The sequence below is a fragment of the Dryobates pubescens genome, chromosome 31, assembly GCF_014839835.1.
Source record: "Dryobates pubescens isolate bDryPub1 chromosome 31, bDryPub1.pri, whole genome shotgun sequence".
NCBI lineage: Eukaryota > Metazoa > Chordata > Aves > Piciformes > Picidae > Dryobates > Dryobates pubescens.
In genome coordinates, this window is record NC_071642.1 from 8,196,205 (window position 1) to 8,215,279 (window position 19,075).

At 57.6% G+C, this 19,075-nt stretch overlaps 1 protein-coding gene across 5 annotated transcripts; it reads right to left on the reverse strand.

Annotated features, from left to right (window-relative positions):
• Window positions 1-222: 222 nt before the first annotated feature.
• TIA1 (TIA1 cytotoxic granule associated RNA binding protein) lies at window positions 223-18,918 on the reverse strand. 5 transcript variants are annotated; one of them, XM_054175259.1, is made up of 12 exons: window positions 18,746-18,918; window positions 14,180-14,276; window positions 12,936-13,034; window positions 12,178-12,232; window positions 10,563-10,650; window positions 5,280-5,355; window positions 4,067-4,175; window positions 3,560-3,655; window positions 3,367-3,451; window positions 2,324-2,447; window positions 1,364-1,503; window positions 223-406 (listed from the first exon to the last, which is right to left on the reverse strand). In XM_054175259.1, the coding sequence occupies exons 1-12, from the start codon at window positions 18,769-18,771 to the stop codon at window positions 295-297; spliced, it is 1,107 nt and encodes a 368-aa protein (XP_054031234.1). In that variant the 5' UTR covers window positions 18,772-18,918; the 3' UTR covers window positions 223-294. The 5 variants fall into 5 exon arrangements, with proteins under 5 accessions (XP_054031234.1, XP_054031236.1, XP_054031235.1 ...); XM_054175261.1 differs by having other exon boundaries at window positions 12,936-13,030; window positions 18,746-18,749; XM_054175260.1 differs by lacking the exon at window positions 10,563-10,650 and having other exon boundaries at window positions 12,941-13,034.
• Between the last annotated feature and the right edge of the window lie 157 nt (window positions 18,919-19,075).

Genomic DNA, 19,075 nt, shown 5'->3' on the forward strand with positions numbered 1-19,075 from the left:
GAAACCAAACCAAAACACCAACATGGCAAAGGGGGACACAAAACTAAAAGGCCAAGCTTGGCAGACATCCAGCATCTCGTTTTGGGGGTAAGTTTCCTGGGTGTGGTGGGTTATTTTTTGCTTCTTTCTGTCGTTTTTCCCCAAAGTGGATGAACAATTTCATGATTAAAACAACGTCGATTTTTGCGGGGTGGGGTGGTCTTCCCCCCCCCCCTCTCTTTATGTTGTTTGTTTGTTTGTTTCTCTGCAATAAATTAGAAAGGTGGAGATCCCCAGCTGGGGCTTTGCTCCCCCTCACGGTGTCTCGAAGCCCGCCACCCGGTACCCGGCCACGCTCCCGTTCTGGCCCTGCGGGGGCTGCACTCCGTAGCCGGTGCCCATCCACGCCGCCGAGGACTGTGTTTGGCTGTCGTTAAGGAGAACAAAACCTGGTCAGTGAGCCAGAGCTTAACGAGGGCGATCGACACCACTCCATAGGCCTGATGCCCCTCCCCTCCTCCCCCCCGCCCCGGAATCTCCACCCATTTCGGTTAGCCTCCAATGAGCCTCCACAGAGGACCCCAGCAGAGGGGACCTGTGCCAGGCTGGGTGGATGTGCCAAGGCCAGTGGGATGAGGTTCAACAGGGCCGAGGGCTGGGTCCTGTCCTTGGGGCACAGCAACCCCAAGGGAGGCTCCAGGCTGGGAAGTGCCTGGTGGGGAAAAGGCCCTGGGGGTGCTGGGTGGCAGCAGCTGGAGAGGAGCCAGGGGGTGCCCAGGTGGCCAAGAAGGTCACCAGCAGCTTGGCCTGGAGAAACAATGGTGTGGGCAGCAGGAGCAGGGCAGGGATTGTGCCCCTGGGGAAGCCACAGCTTGAGTGCTGGGCTCAGGGTTGGGCTCCTCACTGCCAGAAGGACTTTGAGGGCTGGAGCAGGGCCAGAGAAGGGCAAGGAAGCTGGGGAAGAGTCTGGAGAAGAGGGCTGGGGATGAGCAGCTGAGGGAGCTGGGGGTGTTGGAGCCTGGAGCAGAGGAGGCTGAGGGGAGACCTTCTGGCTCTCTACAACTCCCTGAAAGGAGGCTAGAATAAGGTGGAGGTTGGGCTCTTCTGCCAAAGAACAGGACCAGAGGAAATGGCCTCAAGTTGCCCCAGGGCAGGTTCAGCTTGGCCATGAAGAACAATTTCTTCCCCTTGAGGGTCCTCCAGGCCTGGCCCAGGCTGCCCAGGGCAGTGGTGGAGTCTCCATCCCTGGAGGGGCTGAAGCCTTGGAGCTGTGGTGCTGAGGGCCATGGTTTGGTGCCCTGGCCGTGCCCTGGCCATGCTGGGGTGATGTTGGGCTCAATCCTAAGGGTCTTTTCCAACCTGAAGCACTCCATGCAATACTCACTTGAAGCCCTGCTGGTTCCAGGCCTGCCCATACACGCCGTAGGCAGGCACCTGCCAGCCGTTGGGCACATACTGGCCGAGCTGGGCACTGCCATACCACTGCCCCCACTGCCCATAGGCCGGAGGGTAGCTGATCTGGCTCTGCAAGGCAAGCACCCAGAGTCAGCAGCAGCTCCAGCCACCAACAGGCTACAGGCTGCTGCACACTGTGGGGGGAGCTATCTCCAGAAGTTTACATTTTGACAAGAGCAACAGAGCTGGGGAAGGGTCTGGAGAACAGGGCTGGGGAGGAGCAGCTGAGGGAGCTGGGGGGGGTTGAGCCTGGAGCAGAGGAGGCTGAGGGGAGACCTTCTGGCTCTCTACAGCTCCCTGAGAGAAGGTTGGAGCCAGGTGGGGGTTGGGCTCTTCTGCCAAGGAATAGGTGATAGGACAAGAGGAAACAGCCTCAAGCTGCCCCAGGGCAGGTTCAGGTTGGAGGAACAATTTCTTCCCTTTGAGGGTTGTCCAGGCCTGGCCCAGTTTGCCCAGGGCAGTGGTGGAGTCCCCATCCCTGGAGGGGTTTCAAAGCCCTGGAGCTGTGGTGCTGAGGGCCATGGGGTGGTGGTGCCTTGGCAGTGCTGGGGGAAGGGTTGGACTTGATGATTCAGAGTCACAGAATGGGTTGGCTCAGAAGGGACCTTCAAGATCGTCCAGTTCCAACCCCCCTGCCATGGGCAGGGACACTTCCCACCAGCATAGGTTGCTCAAGGCTTCATCCAGCCTGACATCCACAACCTCCCTGGGCAACCTGTGCCAGTGTCTCACCCCCTTGTCAAGAATTTGTTTGTTCTTCCACCACAACCCTTCAGTGCCTCGCTTGGGTGTAAGGCCTATCAGCAGTGACATGCAGCACAGCAGAGGATTTACAACCACTTCAAGAGGTTTCCAGCAAAGACTTAGGTAGCAGAGGAGAAGTTCTGACCTGCTGGACAGGACTGATCATGTCTGGTGTCTCCTTGCCCCAGTAGCACTTCACAATGTGACCTTCTATAGTGGTCCCGTTGACGGAGACGATGGCGTGAGCGGCGCTCTCGTGGGAGTTAAACCTGTGGCACACACAGATGCTGCTGAGAGGGACAGCTGGGTGAGGAACAGCCAGAGGCGACCCCCAGGGAGTCATCCCCACAGCTCAGCACCCAGCTGGGTGCTGGGAGAACATCCAGCCAGCTGCTCTAACAAACCCCCTCCAGCCTGGCGTACTCCCACCCAGCAGGGAATGAGTTGGGTCGGAAGGGACCTTCAAGCTCATCCAGCTCCAACCCCCTGCCATGGGCAGGGACACCTCCCACCAGCCCAGCCTGCTCAAGGCCTCATCCAACCTGGCCTTCAACACCTCCAAGGAGGGGGAAACCACAACTTGAATGAAAATGGCTTGAAACCATCAATCATCTGCTCTGGTGAAACCCCACCTGAAGCACTGCATCCAGTTATGGTGCTCCAAGAGAAGAAGGACCTGGAGCTGCTGGGGTGGGTCCAGAGGAGGCCACAAAGATGATCAGAGGGCTGGAGACCCTCCCAGACAGGGACAGGCTGAGAGAGTTGGGGCTGTTCAGCCTGGAGAAGAGAAGGCTTGGGGGAGACCTTAGAGCTGCCTTCCAGTACCTGAGCAGCTCAGTATCTGGGCTACAGGAGAGCTGGGAATGGACTTTTGACAAGGGCTTGTAGGATGAGGGGCAAGGGATTGAAGCCTGAGGAGGGCAGACTTAGACTGGAGATTAGGAAGGGATTCTGGACAGAGAGGGTGAGGAGACACTGGCACAGGCTGCCCAGGAAGGCTGTGGTTGCCTCCTGCCTGGAGGTGTTCAAGGCCAGGCTGGATGAGGCCTTGAGCAAGCTGGGCTGGTGGGAGGTGTCCCTGCCCACAGCAGGGGGATTGGAAGTGGATGATCTCGGAGGTCCCTTCCAGCCCAACCCCTTCCAGGCCTCCACGAGCTCCCTGACCCCCTCAGCACCCCAGGAACCCACCTGACGAAGGAGTAGCCTTTGTCCGGGAAGACTCTGATCTCCATGATCTGCCCAAAGGGGGAGAAGGTCTGGCGCATGAGCTGCTCTGCAGCAGGAAGGGAAGAGACAGAGAGCAGCAGAGTGAGGGCCAGCCAGCCAGCAAGCCCAAGAGAGCTGGCAGGGCAGGGGGTGGCGGTGGAGGAGGCCACAGTACCTGTGAGCCCTGACGTCACTCCCCCGCAGTACACCGTGCAGTTGCTGGGGCTGGACTGGTTGACCACCTCCTCGTAGGAGAGCTGTTTGGTGTTGGCTTCGAGAGATGGGAGGAGCTGGTGAGTGGAGCAAAGCCCTGGCACAGCCACATCATCCCCAGCCCAGCCTGGCTCCACAGGCTGAGCACCAACAGCAAACGCCTGCCCAGGAGCTCCTGCGTCCCCACAGGGCCCTCCTCCCAGGTCCCTCTTTGGATGCCCACGAAAAGCTCTGCAAGCAGAGGTGAGAAGATGGGGCAGAAGCCAAAGGACCCTCCCCCTGTGGTGGCAACCAGGAGCCCCCTCCCCAGTGTAACTGGGAAGCTCCTGAGCTCCTTAACTCAGCAGGCTGGACGCTGTTCGAGGGACTCTCTGTCCCCTGTAGCTGCTTCTCCCCCTCCTGCAGTCCTGCCCCTGCCCTTCTCCCCTCCTCAGGAGGCTGCCAAAGTCCCACATCCCCAAGGACTTACTTTCAAATGTGCTCTTTGGAGCTGGAGGTTTCCTGGTGGCCCAGTTGGTTCTGATTTGCCTTCCCCCAAGCCACTGGCCACCCATCTGCTGGATGGCATTCTCTGCATCCTGCCCAGCAGGTGGGGAGAGAAGAAAAGCCACCAGTGGTGCTGGAGCCAACTGAATGATGTCCCCACGCCCACCCTGCCCCATGCCTGCAAGGTGCCAGAAGCAGCCCAGCTGCAGAAGAAGGGGACTGAGGCAGGCTGAGGGACACTGGCAGGCTTCACCCAGTGCCCCTCCTGATGCACACCAGAGGGGTGGTCACTTGGCCATGCCTGGGCATCACTCACGTGGGTGTCACCCACCACTTGCTTTAGGAATGCTAAAGCCATAGCTGAGTCCCAGCAACAGAGAGAAGCAGGAGGGAAAGTGAAGCTGGGTGGAGGTTGGGACCACAGGACTCTGCTCCCAGCCCAGCCCCAGCCTGGCCTGGGCTGATCCCCAGCAGTGTGGGCAGGGGCAAGGAGGGGATTCTGCCCCTCTGCTGTGCTCTGCTGAGACCCCCCTGCAGTGCTGGGACAGCTCCGGAGCCCTCAGCACAGACAGGGACCTGGTGGAAAGGGGCCAGAGGAGGCCACAGCAATGCTGGAGGGCTGGAAGGGCTCTGCTGGGAGGCCAAGCTGAGAGAGTTGGAGGTGTTCAGCTTGGAGAAGGCTCCAGGGAGACCTTCTGGTGGCTTTTCAGTGCTTCAAGGGCTGATCAGAAAGCTGGGGACAGAGTTTTTAGCAGGGCCTTCTGTGACAGGCCAAGGGGGGGATGTCTGAACTCAAACTGGGAGAGTCAGACTGATGAGAAGGAAGAAATGTTTGACACTGAGGCTGGTGAGAGCCTGGCCCAGCTTGCCTAGAGAGGTGAGAGCTGCCCCATCCCTGGCACCAATCCAGATTAGGTTGCTTGGGGCTCTGAGCAACTTGGTCTAGTTAGAGATGTCCCTGCTGGCTGCAGGGGGCTTGGACTTGGATGAGCTTTAAAGGTCCTTTCAACCCAAACCAGTTTAGGATTCCCTGATTCTATTCCTTCCCTGGCGTGGCTGCTGCAAGGAGCTGAGCAGCCCAGCAGCCTGGGCTGGGTGGGAGGTGTCCCTGCCAATGGCAGGGGGGTTGGAACTGGATGACCTTGAAGGTCCCTTTCCAAGCCAAGCCATTCCACATGACTCTAGGAACCACTCACCCACTTATTGAAGAAGGAGACAAAGCCATAGCCCTTGGACTTCCCTGTGGCCATGTCCTTCACCACCCGGGCGTCTCTACAAGGGAGAAACAAGCAGCAGCTCAGCACCTCTCAGAGGACACCTGGGACCAACCAGGACAACTCAAGCCACACCTAACAGCTTCATCTTCATCCTCCACCTTCACTACCAGCAGCTGCTTTTTATTGGGTTGCACAGCAAAAGGCTTCTCAGCTCTAAAAAACAACCACCCCAAACCAGCTTGGCTAAAGGCTCTGCCAGCAGCCACATGAAAACTTAACTGGTGTCAACATGCAAACCAAAGAGCTCCTCTAATTCATTAAGGTAAACCAGCTCCCACTCCCAAAGGCTCTTTAAGGACAGAAAAGCATGGGCAGAGCAGCTCTGGAGGAGAAGGGCTGAGGGCAGGAGGCTGAAGGGCTCTCTTGAAGCGTGCAGGTTGTCCACACATCATTTCCACCTCCTCAAGGCTGGTTAGAAGAGGCCAAAAAGGATTAAACCCAAACCCAACAATGAAAACAATGAAAAGAATGGACTGAATGCTTGACTTCCTTCCCCCTTTCTGGGACCAGGGGCAGAGAGATTGAGGGGAAAAAAAACCCCACGATTGAAGGAACAAACCCCCTGTCCCAAAGCCAAGCCTTGGAGCTAAGGTTAGCACACATCAACTGCAGCTGCATGCCAGCAGGCACCCAGGGACTGGTTGGCAAGCAGGGAGATGTTTAAAGGCAAAGGAGTAAAGAAGGAACTATAAAGTTTGTCCCTTGTTAAGTGGAGCTTGTGGTTGGCCAAGGCCATTCTGTCTCCTTCTGCAGAGGCACTCTGCAAAACCACCACAGGCCTGTGGTTGGAGATGGAGGGGAGAGGCAGAAGGCAGCCAGGCAGAGCTAAGCCCTGCTGCTGGCAGGCTGCTCCCTGGCTCTCCTCAGGCAATTTCCTGGCTGGGAGATGTTCCTGCTGTGGGGGTCACTAGGGAGAGGTGAAGCAGGGATCAGGCTCGTGGGAACCAACCCCTTGTGTGCTGGTCAGGAAAGTCACAGCCATGAGGAGGTTCCTTAGACTCCTCTTGTGGAGCCTTACAGCCAAACCATGGCTGAGCTTGGCCCACAGAGCTAACTCCAGCACCACAGGCCCCAGGGGAAGGCTTCAGCCAAAGCTCCAGCAGAAACCGTCTTGCTCTCCTCTCTGGGAGGTTCCCCTTTGCCCTTTTTTCTCCCCCCTTTGTCCTTTTCTTTTCCCACTGCACCCTTTCTTCTTTCTGTCTCCCTTTGCCCTTTTTGGTTCCCCCCCCACCTTTTTTCCTTCCCCCTCATTTTTTTCCTCCTTCTTTCCCTCTTTTTTCCTTCCCTCTTCTCCCCTTCTTTGATCCTTCTTCTTCCCCCTTCCTTTTCTTCCCCCTTCATCCTTTTATCTCCCCTCCTTTTCTCCCCCTTCCTTTATTCCCCTTCCCCTTTTTTTCTTCCTCACTTCACCCTTTTGCATTTCCCCTTCACCCTTTATTCTTCCTCCTTCCCCTTTTTTCTTCCCTTTGCCCTTTTTTTCCCCTTCCCTCTTCATCCTCTGCTTTCCTCCTCCCCCTTCTTTCTTCACCTTCACCCTTTTCTTCCACCTTTGCCCCTTTTTAATCCCCCCTTCCATTCATTTTGCCTCCTTTTGGCCAGATTTGGGGGCACATTCCCCTGGTTTAGCCCAAATTTGAGGTCATATCCCCCTGGTTTAGCCCAAATTTGGGGTCACATTCCCATTTTAGCTCAGATTTAAGGTCACTTTCCCCTGTTATAGCCCAAAATTGAGGTCACAGCCCCATTTTAGCTCAGATTTGGGGTCACATCCCCCTGTTTTAGGTCAAATTTGAGGTCACTTCTCCCTGTTTTAGCTCAGATTTAGGGTCACCCCCTCATGTCTTAGCTCAAATTGGAGGTCACATCCCCCTGGTTTTGCTCAAATTCAGGGTCACATCTCCATTTTAGCTCAAAGTTAGGGTCACATCCCCCTGTTTGAGCTCAGGTTTTGGGTCATACCCCCATTTGAGCCCAAATTTAGGGTCACATCCCCCTGTTTGAGCTCAGGTTTTGGGTCATACCCCCATTTGAGCCCAAATTTAGGGTCACACACCCCTGTTTCAACTCAGATTTTGGGTCACATCTCAGTTTTAGCTCAAATTTAGGGTCACATCCCCCTGTTTCAGCTCAGATTTGGGGTCACCTCCCTTGTTTCAGCTCAGATTTGGGGTCACCTCCCTTGTTTCAGCTCAGATTTGGGGTCACACCCACATCTGAGACCAAATTTAGGGTGACATTCCCCTGTTTCAGCTCAGATTTAGGGTCACCTCCCCTATTTCAGCTCAGATTTGTGGTCAACCCCCATTTGAACCCAAATTTAGGGTCACATCCCCCTGTTTCAGCTGAGATTTGGGGTCAGCCCCCCCTTTTTAGCTCAAATTTAGGGTCACATCTCCCTGTTTGAGCTCAGATTTGGGGTCACCTCCCCTTTTTAGCTCAAATTTAGGGTCACCTCCCCTGTTTGAGCTCAGATTTGGGGCCACATCCCCATTTGAGCCCAAATTGAGGGTCACCCCCCCAACCCCCCCTGTTTTAGCTCAGAGCTGGGGTCCTACATCCCAAATTGCCTGAGAAGAGCCATTGAGGGAAACTTGGAAGCTGCTTGCTCTGAAGAGCCTGGAGAGGCAGGGGGGTGGCAGAACTCATCTCTACTTACCCTCAACTGAAAAGTTTGCCAAAAAAACAACCACCACCAAAGGCTTGAGAAGTGGTGAAAAGCTGAGGAGAGCCAGCACAAAGAGAAACCACAACCAAAAAAAACCCCAAATGGGCTGCAAACAGTGCTCCAAACCCCCAGAGGCAGAGCATCCCCCAGGGTGTTCAGGCTCTTGGGTTGGTGTTCAACCAAAAGCTGAGTTTGAACCCCCCCTCTCCAAAAATAACCTGAAGCAAAGTCAAGAGAACTCAGGAAGTATGTCCAGCACACTGCAGGAAATGAGGAGCTGAGGAGGAACAGGGGAAGTTAAAGTCACTTCATTCCACCACTTGAGGAGACAGCAGCAGTGGGGTTTAATCCAGGTGGGATTTAAACAAGGAGAGGCTGGAGGCTCCTTGGGTTGTGTGTTCAGTCCCTGGGGTTTGGAAGGAGACCTTCTCATGGGGATCATTCTCAACCTATGGCTTTTGTGGGAGGAAAAGAGCTGAGTTTTGGGGCTGGAGGGTCAGGATGAACCAGAGTTTTCCATGGGTGAAGTCCAAGCCTGGGTGCTGAGTGCCCCTCAAAGCAGGGGCAGCACTTCCCCCTCTCTGTCACCACCACAGGAAGTGCTCCTAGAGAACACAGAATCATGGAAAGGTTTGGATTGGAAGGGACCTTTAAAGGTCATCTTGTCCAACCCCCCAGCAGTCAGCAGGGACATCCCTAACTAGAGCAGGTTGCTCAGAGCTCCATCAACCATAGAATGCTGGCTCAGGTTGGAAGGGACCTCAGAGATCATCTACTCCAAACTCCCTGCCATGGGCAGGGACACCTCCCAGCTAGACTCAGCTGCTCAAGGCCTCATCCAATGTGGCTTTGAACAAACCCAGCCAGGAGGCAGCCCCAATCTCCCTGGGCAGTCTGTGCCAGACTCTCACCACCCTCACACTGAAGAGCTTCTTCCTCAGCTCCACTCTAACCCTGCTCTGCCTCAGCTTCAAACCATTTGCCTTTGGCCTGGCTCTAGACAGCCTCAGCAGAAGTCTCTCTGCAGCCTTTCTGGAGGATCCCTTCAGGTCCTGGCAGGCAGCTCTGATGTCCCCCTGGAGCCTTCTCTTCTCCAGGCTGCACATCCCCAGCTCCCTCCGCCTGACCTTGAACACCTCCAGCGATGGGGTCTCCACCACCTCCCTGGGCAACCTGTTCCAGCATTCCACCACCCTCACAGTAGAAAACTTCTCCCTAATGTCCAGTCTAAATCTCCCCAAGGATGGAACAGCTAGGATGGCCCCAGGCACATGGAGCAGTGATTTCACACTCCCCAGCTGACACTCCACAATCCTTTTGGATGCTCCCTCCCTGGAGGTGTCCAAGACTGGGCTGGATGGGGCCCTGAGCAACCTGGGCTGGTGGGAGGTGGCAGGGGGGTTGGAACTGGATGCCCTTTAAGGTCCTTTCCAACCCAAACCATTCTGTGATTCCACCCAGAGCACACCTGGCCAGAGGATAAACCAGAGGTGGTGGAGTCCCCATCCCTGAAGGTGCTCAAGAAACCTGTGGCCATAGCACTTGGGGCCATGGTTTGGTGGCCATGTGGTGCTGGGTTATGGTTGGACTGGATGATCTTGGTGGTCCTTCCCAAGCCAAACCATTCCATGATTCTGTGACTCCTTGGGAGCCCTCCCTGGGTGACAAGAGGTGCAGCTGAGTGTTTGATGGCCTGAAGCATGTCAGGCTCTTGGTGACACCTTTGGTTTGTAACCCTTAGCAGAGGAAGACACGAAGCTGACATTGAGGAGAGTGAACCACTGGGCTCTGAGGGGTGGGTGGGGGAGATGAAAAAAAAAATGAAATAACAAAAACAACAAAATAAACCAAACTTACTTCAATTAAATGCTTCACTACCCAACACTCCAAAGCACTTTATGGTCTTACACCACCATCAAGAAACTCCAATGTCCAGTACAGACAACACTACAAGGAAAATTAATGGTTTACATTTGGAGGCTGGAATGAAGGAACCTTCTCCTTACTCTGCTACACCCTGAGTGCCACACACTGTGCCACCAAGGGGCACCAGGGCATCTGGGCATCTCCTTGCCCCCAAAATGTCCCACAGCTTTGGGTTGAGCCCTTCAGCTCAAGGCTTTGTGTTGCCCCCAGCACCAGATGCTTCGAGGTAGCCTCTGGATGGCCCTGAGGAGGTTATAAAAATGGTTTGGTTTAAGGGGAAGGGGGGGGAAAAAGGGATTTAAGTGGAAAAAAAAAAATGATATGGGTTACTGCAAAGCCTCCCAAGAAGGGATTCAAGCAGCCACAAGCTGCGTGGTGTGACGGTGACCTGAGCAGAGAGGGACGGACCCCGGGTGCAGGAGTCGCAGCCAGCCCACGCTGGACGCCTCTGCTCTAAAGGACTCTGGTTACAACATCCCTGCTTGGTGGCCAAGGTTGCTGGATGAGCAGCTCAAGGTGAGCTGCTGCCAACTCCTGGAGTTCCTCACTGAACCCTGAGGTGCCTCCATGCAGGAGGAGAGAGAAGGCAGAGCGAGTAGCAGAGGACTTACGATATCCTGCCGAAGGGCGCGAAGGCTGCTTTGATGTCTTCGGTGGTGATCTCTGGGCTGAGGTCTCCAACAAAGACATGGAAATGGTCTTGGGAAGGGAAGACAAAGAAAGGAGGTCAGGGCTTCAGAGAGCACAGCTGCCCACTGGGTGTGCAAAACCACACCAGCAACAGAGGGGACCACAAAGCTAATTCTCACTAAGTGAATCTTGGGGGTGGAGAAGGCCTCTGAGCTCACCCGGTCCAACCAGCAACCCAGCACCACCCTGGCCACCAAACCATGGCCCCAGGGCTCTTCAACACCTCCAGGGACAGGGACTCCACCACCCCCCTGGGCAGCCTGTGCCAATGCCTGACCACTCCTGCAGTGAAGAAATTCTTCCTAATATCCAACTAAACCTCCCCTGGAGCAAGCTGAGGCCATCTCCTCCTGTCCTGTCCCTTGGGAGAAGAGCCCACGCCACACAGCTTCAGCCTTTCAGGGAGCTGTAGAGAGCCTGAAGCTCTCCCCTCAGCCTCCTCTTCCTGTCTTGGCACCCCCAGGTCCCTCAGCTGCTCATCCCCAGACCTGTTCTCCAGACCCTTCCCCAGCTTCCTTGCCCTTCTCTGGCCCTGCTCCAGCCCTCAACATCCTGCGAGGAGCCCAAACCTGCTGCCAGTTCAGTGGGACAGCTGCTCCCAACACATCCCTCACTGGGCAGTGCCACAGCCAGTGGTGTGAAGGGTGCTGCAAGTGACACTTTGGATTTCACAAACTGCTCCTGGGATCAGTCAGTGCTCACTGAACAACTTCTGAAACCTTTGGCTTCATAGAGGCACAGAGTGGGGCTGGGTGGAAAAGCCCTTTGAGATCATCCAGGCCAAGCTCTGCCAAGGCTGGGGCTGAACCATGGCCATCGGCACCACCTCTCTGCAGCTTTGAAACACCTCCAGGGATGGGGATGCAGCCACCTCCCTGGGCAGCCTGGGCCAGGCTCTGACAACCCTTCCCTGTGAAGAACTTTCTGGAAGCCCTCTGCTGTGAGGCCAGGCTGAGAAGGTTGGAGTTGTTCAGCCTGGAGAGGAGAAAGCTCCAGGAAGACCTTCTGGTGGCCTTGCAGTGCTTAAAGGGGCCAAGAAGAGAGCTGGGGACAGAGTTTTGAGCAGAGCCTGTCATGACAGGACAAGGGGGGATGGCTTCAGCTGAAAGAGGGGGATGCAAACCAGAGAGGAGGAGGAAATGTTTGATGTTGAGGGTGGCCCAGGTTGCCCAGAGAGGTGAGAGCTGCACCATCCCAGGTCAGATTTTCTGGGGCTGTGAGGAACCTGCTGTGGTTGGGGATGTCCCTGCTGACTGCAGGGGGGCTGGGCTGAATGAGCTTAAAAGTTCCTTCAACCCAAACCAGGCTGGGATTCGGTGACTCTATGTTTAAGAGCTCACCATTACCTCGTGCCAGCTGGGTGATGCCAGGGGTACTACCTCAATTTGTTCTTGAATTGATTAACACTGAGACATTAATTGATCTCTTAGGATGAGGACCCCAAGATCACTGCAGCCAAGCAGAGGACTGTAAGTGGTTAGGTTTTCAGGAGTGCTGGTGGTGCAAATCAAGAGAGGCTCTGAAAGCAACACTTACTGCTGGTGTCTTTCTTCTGGCTGCTGGGGGTGGTCGCCCAGTTGACTTTGACCTCCTGCAAATGTCAGTTGCTGAGATTAGATCAACCAAGTCCCACCCAAGCTCAAGCTACCTCCAACACTACAGGGGCACCAGAGGTGCAGCTTTGAGGGGAAAAAGCTGAAGGTTAAGGTCCCTTCCTCAGCAGAGGGTTTGTTCTTCCAGACCCTGTTACACCGGTTAAGAAGAAAGCTGGGAAACAGACCTGCAGCCTGGGGATTCTGGGGTGGCTGGAATCCCTCCCTGCTCCAGCAGGGGCACCCACAGCAGCTTGCCCCGGATCAGTGGCCAGGTGGGGCTGGGAGTTCACTAGAGGAGACTCCGCAACCTCTCTGGGCAGCCTGCTGCAGGCCTCCAGCACCCTCACTCCAAACAACTTTCTCGTGTCGAGGCAGAACCTCCTGAGGTGTTCCTCCTCACTTTCAGATAGCAAAAGCCCTTTTCTCAGGGTAGGAAGTGAGGAATCTCCTGCTCAGCCTGGCAGCCAAACCCTCATTGTGCTCCCTGCCCCTGAGCCCTCCCAGCTCCACACCACCACCTCCCTTCCTTCAACCCTCTGAACCAGCTTTTCTCAGTCGCGTCACGGGGACCTCTCCAGGCAGAGGGTCTGTGCCCGCTTCAGGGCACCCACTCGGCCTCAGGTGACAAGATTTGCCCCCCAGGCCACCCAAGCCAGCCTGCTGCCAGCTCCAACTCACCCTGTAGACAGGACAGCTTACCTTACCCATTATCTTCCGGCCGTTCATGGCAGCCAGCGCGGCCGCCGCGTGCCGGTGCTCGTAGAACTCCACGAAGCAGTAGGGATCGTTGCCAGCTGTCTGAGGAGAGAGACAGCCAGGGGGTGACTGACACAGCCCCCACACAGCTGCAAGCCTCCCTGCCCTCCCCAGCTCCTCCTTCAGCACATCTGAACATCCTGAGGTCACAGGCGCATGGAATGGGTTGGGTTGGAAGGGACCTGAAATGTCCAAGCCCCTGCTGCGGGCAGGGACACCTCCCACCGGCCCAGGCTGCTCCAGGCCTCATCCAGCCTGGCCTTGAGCACCTCCAGGGAGGGGCAACTTGAGGCCTTTTCCTCTTGTCCTGCCCCTTTTTCTTTGGGTGAATAACCCCAACCTGGCTCCAGCCACCTTTCAGGGAGTTGCAGAGAGCCTGAAGGCCTCCTCTCAGCCTCCTTTTCTCTAGGCTCAACACCCCAAGCTCCATCAGCTGCTCCTCCCCAGCCCTCTTCTCCAGACCCTTCCCCACCTTCCTTGCCCTTCTCTGGCCCTGCCCCAGCCCTCAAAGTCCTTCTGGCAGTCAGGAGCCCAACCCTGAGCCCAGCACTCGAGGTGTGGCCTCCCCAGTGCCCAGCCCAGGGGCACAATCCCTGCCCTGCTCCTGCTGCCCACACTATTGCTGCTCCAGGCCAGGCTGCTGGTGGCCTTCTCGGCCACCTGGGTGCCCCCTGGCTCCTCTCCAGCTGTGGGAAGAGGTTATACTGTAACATCCAGCTGCTGGCACCCAGCACCCCCAGGGCCTTTTCCACTGGGCACTTTCCAGCCTGAAGCCTTCCTGGTGTTGTTGTGACCCAAGGGCAGGAGCCAGCCCTTGGCCTTGTTGAACCTCATCCCACTGGCCGTGGCACATCCACCCAGCCTGGCCAGGTCCCTCTGTAGGTCCTTTCCAATTTAGTGTCACCTGAAGAGTGACTGAGGGAGCCCTGACCCCCACATCCAGATCACTGATGAAGGTATTAAAGAGAACTGGCCTCAGCAGTGGGCCCTGGGGCACACCACTGCTCACCAGCCACCCACTGGAGTGAACCCCATTCACTACCAACGATGCCAACCTGGGCTCTCCAGCCTCATCCCACCCCTTTGCCATGCTCATGCTGTATTCCCAGTGGAATTCTGAAGCACACAAGCACAGCCCAAAACCTGAGCTATGAGAAAGAGGCAAATCCTGAGGGGAAGGCTCTTACATCCATGATCATTTTGCAGTTTTTGCAGGGTCCAATCTGGCTGAAGAGCTGCAGGATGAGAGCTTCGGTCACATCTCTGGACAGGTTCCCCACGTACCTGTGGGGTCAAAGACAAAGCAGACATCACCCTGGTGCTCATCCACAAGTGAGCAAAGACAGCCCAAAGCTGCTCCCCCAGCACCCAGCCCAGCAGGTCAGGACTGGGACACGAAGTGTGGTTGGTTCAGTCAGCTCCTGTCCAAACAGAACTTGTCTGGAGCACTGGATTGGCCTTACAAGAACCAAGGCTCAAGGATGGTCCTTCCCTCATCCTCCTCCAGTGTGGAGGGGTTGGAAGGCAGCTCTGGAGATCATCCAGGCCAACCCCCCAGCCCCACCAGAGGCACCCCCAGCAGCTTGCCCAGCAGCACAATGCCCAGGGGGGGTTGGGAGCTCTCCACACCAGGAGACTCCACAACCTCTCTGGGCAGCCTGCTCCAGGCCTCCAGCACCCTCACAACAAACAACTTTCTCCTCAGGGGCAAAGAGAACCTCCTGGCTGCCACTTTGTGCCCTCTGCCCCTTGGCCTGGCCCTGGGCAGCACTCAGCAGAGCCTGGCCCCAGCCTCTTGCCCCCACAGCTCCTTTAGCTCTTGCTGAGCATTGCTCAGCTGCCCTCTGGGGCTGCTCTTCTGCAGGCTCTCAGCCTTTGCTGCTCCCAGAGCTGCTCCAGGCCCCTCAGCAGCTTCCCAGCCTGCCCTGGACTCTCTCCAGCACTTCCCTGTCCCTCTGCAACTGGGGAGCCCAGGTGGACTCACTAGGCCAGAGCAGAACCCAAAGCCCTACTGCAAGGTGAGGTGTGGGCCCTCAGTGACAAACAGCACCTGAAGCCACAGGTGGGAGTGGATTTGTTGTTGCTGAACCCCAGTCACAAGATTTGTAACAGCAGCACAAAGGGAAACCTCAGCTCCAGAGGTGTGGCAGCACCTTCCCACAGGCACGCTGTGCGGCAAACCCCTGGGCCAGAGCTCGTGTCCAAGCCCCAGCCTCCCCCCCAGCCCGCTGCAGGAGGCACAAAAACACCATCAGACAACAAGAAGGCAGCAAACCCAAGGCCCTCTCCTGCTCCTCCTGTTGACACAAGGCTGTGAGCAGCCTCCTGAACGTGTGGTTGAGCAGAGGAGAGGAGGGCAGGAGCCACGCAGCCTGGCTGTGCTGGCATGACCTGGGGAGCTCTGTATTAATAGCCTGAGCTATTTTAGGCAGGAATTGTTTGGGTGAAGACCCCTAGGGCTGAGTCCAACCACCATGGCCACCAAACCACGGCCCCACGTGCCAGGGCCACAGGGTTCTTCAACACCTGCAGGGCTGGGGACTCCACCACCCCCCTGGGCAGCCTGTGCCGATCCCTGAGCGCTCTTGCAGCAGAGAAACTGTTCCCAATATCCAACCTCAACCTCCTCTGGTGCAGCTTGAGGCCAAGGGCATGGAAACTGGGCAAGGGTCTGGAGAACAGGGCTGGGGAGGAGCAGCTGAGGGAGCTGGGGGAGAGGATGCTGAGGAGGGGACCTTCTGGCTCTCTACAACTCCCTGAAAGGGGACTGGAGGCAGGAGGGGGTTGGGCTCTTCTCAGCAAGTGCCAGGACAAGTGGAAATGGCCTCAAGTGGTGCCAGGGCAGGTTTAGCTTGGACATGGCAGTGCCATGGTGGATGGAAAAGCACAGAGCTGGGACCCCCTTGAGCAACAACCCCAGGGCGGGGGTTCTCTGCTGTGCTCTCCCTGTGCTGCACTGGGGCTGTGCCTGAACCACACCATGAAGCCTCCCTGGTACAAGAGGCAGGGTCCTTGGACCTTGTCCTGGATCTCTTATGTAATAAACACCCAAGTGCTGAGGTGACCCTGCCAGGCTGGGACAGCACATAGAGGAGCTCTCTCCCCTCCTGCCCCTCACTTCCCTGCTAATGGGAACCTCATTAATTCACAGAACAGTTTGGGTTGGAAGGGACCTTCAAGATCATCCATTTTCCAACCCCCCCCTGCCCTGGGCAGGGACACTTTCCACTAGACCAGGCTGCTCAAGGAGCTGGTCAATGTTCCTTTGCAAACTGAGAGGTGCTGGCACCTCTGCATGGGTTTAGGCACCCAAAGTAAACCAGAAGCACACGACCTGCACACACAAATACCTCCTGAGAGGAGAGGCAGACACAAGAGGGCTTTGTCAAGTCCAAAACACTGTCTGCCTTGTGCCTGCTCTTCTCATTCATCATCTCTGCCTCAAGAGTGGCTTTCAAGGAAGGCTGCTGGCACGTGGAAGGGAGCTGCCTACCCAGGAACTCATTTACAGCAGGCACCCAGCGAGGCTCTGACAGCCTGGAGGAACAGCTGACGTGGAACCAGCTAAAAACAAGTCCCTCCCAGCAAAGCAGCCTGGAATCCGCTCCAGGAAAACAACTTAAACGTGCTGAAGGCCCTCAAGAAACGACAGGGAGGTTGCAGACCACTCTGGTGGCCCCCTCCTGGCACAGCAAGCCAACACTCCCCGAGCCCCACGGCCAGGTGGGGTTCCTGCAGCACCACCACCAAAAGTGGTGAGCAAATCTTTCCCACGGGCTCGAGAGCCCAGCTGGGCTCAAATCCCTTCCAGCAGCACTTTCTGCCTTCAAGCTGCTCCTTCCAAAGCCACAATCTGTGAAGCTCAGCTTGTGACAACTCTCTGCCCCCTCCCCAACACCTTGTGTGACTTGATAAAGTCACTGAGGGTGACAGAAAGGTTGTTTGGGGGGGGGTGAGGGGGGGATGTTGCTCAACACCCTGCCCTGCCCCCCCTCCCCCCCAAACCCACCCATGGCTGTTTTCTGCAACCAGCTGCACGTGCCCAAGGATGGCACAATCCATTCCCTGGGGCACAGGTGGTGCCCACCAGGCTCCAGGCACCCATTTCATGGGCACTGGGGGAAGGGAGTGTTTGGGGTGGGAAGGAAAAAAAAAACCCCAAACCCCAAACCTAACCAAACCAAAAAGAAAAAGCCCAAACATCTTCCCTAACTGAACACACAAACATGCCAGCAGGTCTGAGCTGTGTTTGCAGATGCCCAAGAATAGTGCCAAGAATGCAGAGAGGAGAAAGACAACAGGGCTGGGGCCAGGGGGAGGCGGAGGAGGTGTTTACAGCTCCAGCAAGCCCGAAGCAGAGGAGCTGGCCCAAGTCACGTAAGAGTTGTGTTGTGCTGCGCTCAGCCAAGTCATTTATCAACCCCCTGGGGTAGGTGCAGCCACCATCCAGAAGCAAAACTCTCCCCTCACCTTGAAAGATTCCCTCTGCTGCTTCTCTTTCCTCCCTTCAACTGGATGGATCCCATGGAATGGGTTAGGCTGGAAGGGACCTCCAAGATCGTCCAGTCCCCAGCCCCCTGCCATGGGCAGGGACACCTCCCACCAGCCCAGCTTGCACAAGGCCTCAGCCAGCCTGGCCTTGAACACCTGCAGGCAGGAGGTAGCCACAGCCTCCCTGGGCAACCTGTGCCAGGCTCTCCCCACCCTCACTCTCAAGAATTTCTTCCTCATCTCCAGTCTCAGTCTCCCCCCTCCCAGCTTAAAGCCATTGTCCCTCAGCCTGGCACTCCCAGCCCTTGTCCAAAGTCCCTCCCCAGCTCTCCTGGAGCCCCTGCAGGTACTGGAAGGCTGCTCTGAGGTCTCCCTGGAGCCTTCTCCAGGCTGAAGAGCCCCAACTCCTGCACTGGAACAAGAGATCAAAGCCAAGGTGGATCAGAAAGGATGGAGTCTAGGATTCCCCTGATCTAGAGGAGGACAAAAGCAGCCCAGAAGATGAGAGGGAAAAGGCACAAACCACCCGAGGCCAGGAGCTCTCTGGTGCCTCTCACACAACCAAGCTGCAGGAACCGTGGCAGAGCCGAAGCCCAAAGCCCAACTCCTGACAGCTGCGGGCGGCAGCTGCCCGGCGCCGCCAGGGAAGTTGGTTGGCATTGCAGGAGACCTCTTTCCCCAGGGCGAGGAGTTGCCCGAGGGCTGGGACGAGCTCCTGGGGAGGTTCACAGGCTTGCAGCGTGCTTCGAACACTCGGACAAGTGCCCCTTTGGTGGAACCCCCGCTCCGTGTGTCTTCGACATGGCACTGGGGCTGCGGCGCCCAGGCCGGGGCAGCCTCCTCCCCACCTCCCCCGGGGGCTGAGGAGAAGCCGAGGATGGCCAAACTCGGCCAGATGCTCGCGAAAACGGGGTCCGGGGGTGTGGGTACAGCTCCCCGGCCTCCCGCCCTCCCGAGGGGTGCCGGGAGGGCCCGGGGGGGGCGGCACTGGGCAGGCACGAAGGGGACGAGGCACAGCGGGACACGGGGCGGAGGGACCGCAGCCGGCCCCGGGCGGCTCTCCCCCTGCCCTGAGGGGAGCCGGGGCCGGCTGCCGTTCCACCCCACCTCTTTTGGCACCGAAGGCGGCCGCGGGGCCGGGGCGACCGGCGCTGCCCTTCCGCGGAGCCCCGATCTCACCGCCCCGTGCGTGAGGGGAGCCCGGGGCCGCCCCTCCCCGCGGAGCCGGGAACAATAGGCGGTCTCGCCCCCTCCCCACTCACAGGGTCTTGGGCATTTCATCCTCCATGGCGCCGCTGCCGCCCCCGCCCAGCCCCGGCTCTTCAATCCGAGCCGGCCCCGAGGCCCCGTTCAACGCCTTGGGCAGCCCGAGCGCGGCCGGCCCCGCCGAGCCCGAGCGGCGGACAATGAGCGGGGCGCTCCTCGCAAGATGGCGGGCGGCGGGCGAAGGGGCCCGGCCGGCCCAGCAGGGGCGGGAACGCGCCTGCGCCCCGAGGACCGCCCCCGGCCGCCGCGCCCGCGCATGCGCGCCGCGCCCCGGCGCCGCTAACCGCCGCCGGCCGCTGCCTGCCTCCCGCGCCTCGGCCCCCGGT

What these genes read in the sequence shown, in the direction of transcription:
- TIA1 (XM_054175259.1), bottom strand. Translation starts at nt 18,771, where the DNA reads ATGGAGGATGAAATGCCCAAGACCCT. An exon ending in TCCAAAGAGCACATTTGAAA is followed by an intron (nt 3,656 to 4,066) that starts GTAAGTCCTTGG and finishes CATCTCTCGAAG; the next exon opens with CCAACACCAAACAGCTCTCC. An exon ending in TGGAACCAGCAGGGCTTCAA is followed by an intron (nt 407 to 1,363) that starts GTGAGTATTGCA and finishes CCTTAACGACAG; the next exon opens with CCAAACACAGTCCTCGGCGG.